This window comes from Carlito syrichta, unplaced genomic scaffold (assembly GCF_000164805.1).
Source record: "Carlito syrichta isolate Samal-C Ts95f unplaced genomic scaffold, Tarsius_syrichta-2.0.1 Scaffold301618, whole genome shotgun sequence".
Taxonomy (NCBI): Eukaryota; Metazoa; Chordata; class Mammalia; order Primates; family Tarsiidae; genus Carlito; species Carlito syrichta.
The window spans coordinates 59484-66559 of NW_007245714.1; the positions used below are offsets into that span (position 1 = coordinate 59484).

General features: G+C 42.5%; 1 protein-coding gene across 1 annotated transcript in view; it reads right to left on the bottom strand.

The window, feature by feature from the left end:
- Positions 1-7076, bottom strand: part of ZYG11A (zyg-11 family member A, cell cycle regulator) — a 66247-nt gene that overhangs the window by 40773 nt on the left and 18398 nt on the right. Inside the window, exon 4 of the mRNA XM_021710858.1 lies at positions 1987-2738. Within this exon, the coding sequence (XP_021566533.1) occupies positions 1987-2738 (752 nt within the window). The remainder of the gene's footprint in view (positions 1-1986; positions 2739-7076) is intronic.

Here is a 7076-nt window from a genome sequence, read left to right on the forward strand (position 1 = left end):
GGGCTCAGGCAATTCACTCACCTCAGCCTCCCAAGGCACGGGATTACAGGCTAAGCCACCGAGCCCGGCTACATGGAGGTTTTAAAATCCTAATGTTCAGGCAAAATCCCAGACCAAGTGAATCTCTGGGGAACAGGATGCAGGCTTCCAAAGTGATTACAATGCATAACAGACATTTTAAAAAAAAAAACACTTTTTAAAAAAAAAAACAACAAAAAGAGTACTCTTGAGCATATATATTTAAATGTATTTGTAAAAGTAACATTAGAGCCGGGCTCGGTGGCTCAGCCTGTAATCCCAGTGCTTTGGGAGGCTGAGATGAGTGGATTGCCTGAGCCCACGGTTTGAGACACACCTGGGCAACTTGGCGAGACCTCATCTCTACAATAACATCAAAAAAATTAGCCAGGCGTGATAGCGCACGCCTGTAGTTCTAGCTACTTGGAAGGCTGAGGCTGAAGGATCGCCGGAGCCTACCAGGTCGAGACTGAGGTGGTCAGGAGCGTGCCACTACACTCCAGTCTGGGTGACAGAGTGAGACTCCAACTCAAAAAAAAAAAGTAACATTAGTAGTGCTCAATACTTTTCTCTTAAATGCTCATTTTAAAATTGCTTTTATTAGCCGGGCTCAGTGGTTCAGCCTATAATCCCGTGCCTTTGGGAGGCTGAGGTGAGTGGATTGCCTGAGCCCGCGGGCTCAAGACCTGCCTTGGCAACTTGGCGAGACCTGATCTCTACAATAAATCAAAAATTAGCCGGGCATGGTAGTGCATGCCTTTAATTCCAGCTACTTGGAAGGTTGAGGTGGAAGTATCGCCAGAGCCCAGCAGGTCAAGGCTGCGGTGGCCAAGAGCGGCCACTGCACTCCAATCTGGGCGACAGAGTGAGACTCCAACTCAAAAAATGTTAACCATGTTGATCACCTATCCTATCAATTATATTCAGCTCTCAATAGAGGTAAAGAACACAGTGATGCAATTGCCCTGTTTTAGAGTCATAAAGACTTGGGCTCAGGTGCCAGTTTTTCCACTTAATAGTTAGTTCCACAAATGTGGGTAAGTAGCTAAACTTCCCTGAGTTTCCATTTCCTTATCCATAAAATGGGAGGATTAAAGGAGAAAACAATACACCCTTTGTGGTACCCCATCTCCAGGACGTTCTCGGCTCTGTGCGTTCAGTTCCTCAGGAACCATGGACCTTAATTTACCTTCCTAAGTTCAGACTTTCTCTTCCTTTCCTTTCCTGCCTATTTTCCTGTTCTTCCTGTCCAGTACTTCTGTAGCCTCCCATTCATGTTCTCTTCTCCCAGCAGGCGTCACTGAGTGCAGAAACTGGTGGGGGCTGTGCTGTTTCCTCCTTGCCTCCTGCCTTCGCTGGGTGTTGGATTGGGAATGACCTTGATGAGAGTCTCATTGTTCCTGGGTCTCTTTGGCTCAAAGACTAGACCTATAGAGTTGGATTACTTTTTTCTTTCCAGTGAAATAAATGGTTTTTCAACTTAGAAAATAAGTAAAAAATAAAAAAATAAAGGAGAAAACATGGACATCATGGCATCTGGCACATAGGAGGTAATGTATAAATGGCCCATGGAGGCCAGGACTATATGTGCACCTACTGTGTGGTGGGTTGTGAGAATACGTTATATTCTCACAACCCACCACACAGTAGGTGCACAATAATTGTTAACTATTAAATAAGCTCTTTAAGGAATTTTTTTTTAGCTTCCTTTGGTACCCTAACACCTAGTACAGATTCAGGTATACAATATTTGCTTAATAATGTTCCAAAGAAATGAAACAAAACGTATTTCAAATAAGAACAAACCCTCAGGGCGGGTGGTGGGATAGGCAGTAGTGGGATTCTGCGGGGGGACAGGGGTGCACACCTCATCAAAAAGATACCTGCATAATGAACATTTGTATACTTAACCCTGAATTATACTTCGTATCTTGAAAATAAAAAAAATTTTTTTTAAAAAGAACAAACCCTCAAGCCTTGCTTTGTAGTAAAGAAGTCAGAATAACCAGCATCCGTAGCCAACAGTCCCACAAACTGCATCTCAGGTCGCTGCTGTATAAATAGTTCTACAGCTCCATCAGTGATGCCAGCTCCCCCAGAAATATCCAGTGACACAACATTAGGCAGGATATCCTTCTGCTGTAGCAAATGAAAAGCTAGGTCTGAATTGAGTTGTCTGTGATCAGAAATATCAAGGTGAAGAAGACATTTAAGTTCTCTAATGACTGCAAGAATCTGTGATTTGGTCATTGTCAAGCTTTTCAGACAGTGCATTGTGAGAGATTTGAGTTGATCCTTACAGGTAAGTAGTGCAGAGATATCAGTGACCAAAGTACTAGAAATATCCAAGTTTTCTAGTCTTGGTAACTGAGAAACATCAGTCAGATCTTCAGTATGAAAACAAACATTGAAAACACTTAAAATGCGAAGACCAGTGAGCTGACCAAAGTACAGTAATCTTGAATCTTGAGCAACACTGGTCGAGTCTAACAGGAGACACTGGAGGTTTTGTTGAATCCAGCTATTGCTGCAGAGTCCTCTTACGATGTCTGGAATTGGGAGGTCAGGGTGTACTGCAGTAGCATCCAGTTCAATGAGCTTATGATGGCAGAAGGCTTTTATGAATGCAGCTCTAGAGATTTTAGCTTTTTGGATATTGACCAGCTTCAGTTTCATTTGGTTGCCTTGGAAAATGCTTGCTGTTTTATCAGTCAGCTTGCCTATAAGAGAACAAAACCCAGCTTGTAATGACAACTAGATCCCATGTCTTTCCAGGATATAATATTGGCAATAAATTACAACAGATGCTAATGATAACAATAATGATTACATTTACTGCTTACTTTGTGCCAGGCATTGTTCTAAAACCCTTTACTAAGATGATCTGATTTACTCTTTGCATTAATAACAGTATAAAGGAATTATTATTATTACTATTATACAGTTGCAGAAACTGAAACTTGAAGTGGTTAAGTAACTTGCCCAAGGCCAACACCAGAATCAGGACTTCAGAATCAGTTTGACTCCAGAGCTCAAAACTGTATCTACAGTAGCCTTGTTCAAAAAAACAAAAAACAAAGTTAAATAGGTAGAAAAGTACAAGATATCCAATAGGCAAATGACACTACTAATGATTGCTTTTAACCAAATTAGGGGATGATCTTTGACAAGTCCCCTATCTCTCTGGACCTCATTTTCTTCATCTGTAAAATGAGTGGGTTGGTTGTACAAAATTTCACATAGCATCTTTTGCATATGAGATTCCATAAGTAATGGGCACACAAGGCAAACAGCCACCTATGACCACAAAGAATCCAGGTACATAAACAGGTACAGCAGGGAGCTATAAGCAGTAGTAATATGTACCTGGTATCGAATTAACACAGATGAGAGTGATTAAAACCTAGAGTAATCACTCTAGGTTTTAGACAATGTCAGTTTGTCAGAGGGAAGATGAAGGGTAGAAGACTATGTCAACAATGTGGAGGAAGAGAACAGCAGATCATTCAGAATGACCTTAAGTAGATCAGCACTATTAGAACATAGTGTACACGGGGAAGCACAGCTGGAAACGAGTGGAAAGGATGGTAAAAGGCATGTACACAGAGCTAGGAAATTCAGACTTTCACCCTATAGACAATGAGAAACAATTCAAGACTTTTCAGCAGGAAAATGAATGGCCAATTATATTTTTAGGTACACCAACTGTGTGGCAATGTTAAAAATTAGGATGCCTGTAATCCCAGCACTTTGGGAAGCCGAGGTGAGAGGAATGCCTGCGCCCATGGGTTTGAGAACAGTCCGGGCAACTTGGCGAGACTTCATCTCTACAATAAAGCAAAAAATTAGACGGGCATGGTAGCACATGCCTGTAGTTCTGGCTACTTGGAAGGCTGAGGCAGAGGGATCACCTGAGCACAGAGGTCAACACTGGGGTGGTCATGAGCATGCCACTGCACTCCAGCCTGGGTGACAGAGTGAGACTTGAACTCAAAAAAAAAAAAAAAAAAGAATTAGGATGATATTTGATGGAAAAGAGACTGGAGCAAGATATGAAGTGAGAACTGGTGACTGAACAGAATCGATGAGGAAAAAGATGTATAAACTGATTCCCAGGTTCCCAACTGAAGATAGGCTACCAGGACAGGAGAGTAAGGGAGCTCCAATAGCTCAATAAATTAATACATTTACTCTGCAGATATCAGGTGCCCACTATATGCAAAGTGCTGTGCTAGATGCTAAAAAAGGTAAAGGAGACAAACATGGCTCCTGCCAGCATGGAGTTTACGTACATCCTAAAGGGAGAACACATACCAAAGAAGCAGAATACTTCTAACATCAGAAATGTGGTAGGGCCACGCACAGTGGCTCACATCTGTAATCCCAGCACTTTGGGAGGCCATGGCAGGAGGAGCACTTGAGCCCAGGAGTTAAGACCAGCCTAAGCAACATATTGAGACCTCGCCTCTACAAAAAAAAAAAAAAAAAACATCAAAAAATTAACCAGGCATGGAGGTGCACCTGTGGTCCCAGCTGCTCCAGAGCTGAAGAGGAAGGATCGCCTGAGCCCCTGCACTACAGTCTGGATGACAGAGACCCTAAATCAAATAAAAATAAAAAAGAAATGTGGTAAATGCTCTAATAGAGACAAACAACAACATGATATAAGGACGGGGGAAGTAAACAGGGAGACAAGAGTCTTCTGCTTCTCTGTGGGGTTTGAGGAAGTGACATTTAAGCTGTGACCTAAAGGACAGGAAAGTTGAAAGTAGGCCAGAGGCAGTGGCTCATACCTATAATCCCAGCACTTTGGGAGGCTGAGGTGAGAGGACTGCCTCAGCCCACGAGTTGGAGACGAACCCAGGCAACATGGCGAGACCGCTTCCCTACAATAAATCAAAAAATTAGCCAGGCATGGTAGCATGCACCTGTGGTTCCAGCTACTTGGAAGGCTGAGATGGAAGAATGCCTGAGCCCAGCAGGTTGAGGCAGCAGTGGCCATGAGTGTAGCACTAAAGTGCAGCCTGAGCAACAGAGTAAGATTCTGATTCAAAAAAAAAGAGTGACCAGATCATATTAAGGTATAAGACTGTTCTCTGCTGTGTGGAAGAGGTGGGCAAGGGGCAAAAATGAAGGTGAGGAGACCACCTGGGAAGCCAGTGGAGCGATAATAGAATAATGTCATTGTAACAGAGATTAGGAAGAAAGTGATGTCTGACATATACATTCTGAAGATAGAAAACATCTCAACAGAATTGAGGGGAGAAGGAAGAGGAATAAAAAAATGAATCCTAACTCAAGAAACTAGGTACATGGCCAAGCCATTATGGAGACAAGGGAAATGGCAGAAGTGTAGTGAATGCTGTGATATGTCTTCAACATCCCCCTTAGAGTAAAGGACTTACTAAATACTTTAGCTGCTGGCAGTACCATCAGCTGAGCCTTCACTAATGAAGACTTCTTGGCTGAAGAGTGTGGCTCTACCCAAGGTTACACCCCCATCCTGCAGGGACGTACCTCCAAAGACTAAGGAGGAAGGTATAAAGGCCCAGCTCTTATACCTAGCCCAAGACAGCACTAAGTAGTCCTCTATCATTAAGCCTTCCTACAAGATCTGCTGAGGTCCTCTAGATTCCATATATTTCAAATCTACAAGACCAGAGCATAAACCTTTGATTTACTCAGCTTAAAGATAGTATACTACAGGACTGGATGACAAGGAAATGTAGGAAAAGTAGCAGCAAGGATCAAGTACTGAGACATCAACATATTAGGTCAGATAATAGAAGGAGGAGTAATAGTCATGATAACAACTAACAGTAACTGAATATTCTAAGTACTCTGAATATATTAACTTTCTAAATTGCCATAAAAGCCAACGAGGTAGGAATCAGCATTAGCCTAATTTTACAGATGAGGTGAGGCATGTAAAAGTTAGGTAAGTGGCCCAAGAATAGCTATCTAATAAATAGTCAACAAAATGTACAGACCCAGGTAGACTGGTAGTCTGGCTCCAGAGCCAGAGTTCTTAACCTTTAATCTGCACTGCCTTTCAGGGGAAGATGGATAAAAGACAAATAAGTAGTATTCACTGAGGTAGGAAAGAAGGCAGAAGAATATGAGGATCCAGCAGCCCTGAAAAGCTTCAGGACACCAAATAAGCTTTAGAGACTTGATTTTGGAGCTTAGCTTCTGGATTAGATTCTTAGATTCTGGAGTCTGAGCTAGAAACTCTGGATAATCCAAGTAGAAGGGGTTAACTAAACCAAGGAAAAAAATCACACAAGGAGTACTTGTATTCAGAGTGAGAAGAGTAACCAAGACACAACCTTAAAGAACATAAAACACTTAACGTGCACACAGAAAAACAGAAGGAAACTGTGGACAAGTAATCCAGGATACAAGGAAAACAGAAAAACTATTGGAAGCCAGAAAGGTCAAAGAGTGTAATGAATACTAAGTCAATCCTACAAGAACCCTAGATAAAATATAATGATCTCAACAACGCTCAAGCAGCTATGGCTACCACAATCACAAAAGCAAAAAACCAGACACGCAGACTTTATAAAGTCCCTGAAGAAAGTACAGGACACCAACAAGGGACAAACAAAACAAAACATAAATTTGATCAAGCACCCGCCTCTAACATCCAGTTGACAAAAAATAGAGGGACCAGAGGAACATGTCAAAATCAGAGAATGACAAAATCAAGACTGTGAGAAACTTTGCACAACAAATGATCAGTTTTTTTTAAACACACACACACACACAGCTAGATGCAGTGGCTCAGCCTGGAATTCCAGCACTTTGGGAGGCCAAGGTGAGAGGACTGCCTGAGCCCACAGGTTCGAGACCAGCCTGGGCAACTTAGCGAGACCTCGTCTCTACAATAAATCAAAAAATAAGCTGGGTGTGGTGGCGCATGCCTGCAGTTCCAGCTACTAGGAAGGCTGAGGCGAAAGGATCTCCAGAGCCCAGCAGGTCGAGGGAGCGGCCACTGCACTCCAGTCTGGGTGACAGAGTGAGACTCAAACTCAAAAACAAAAACAACAACAACA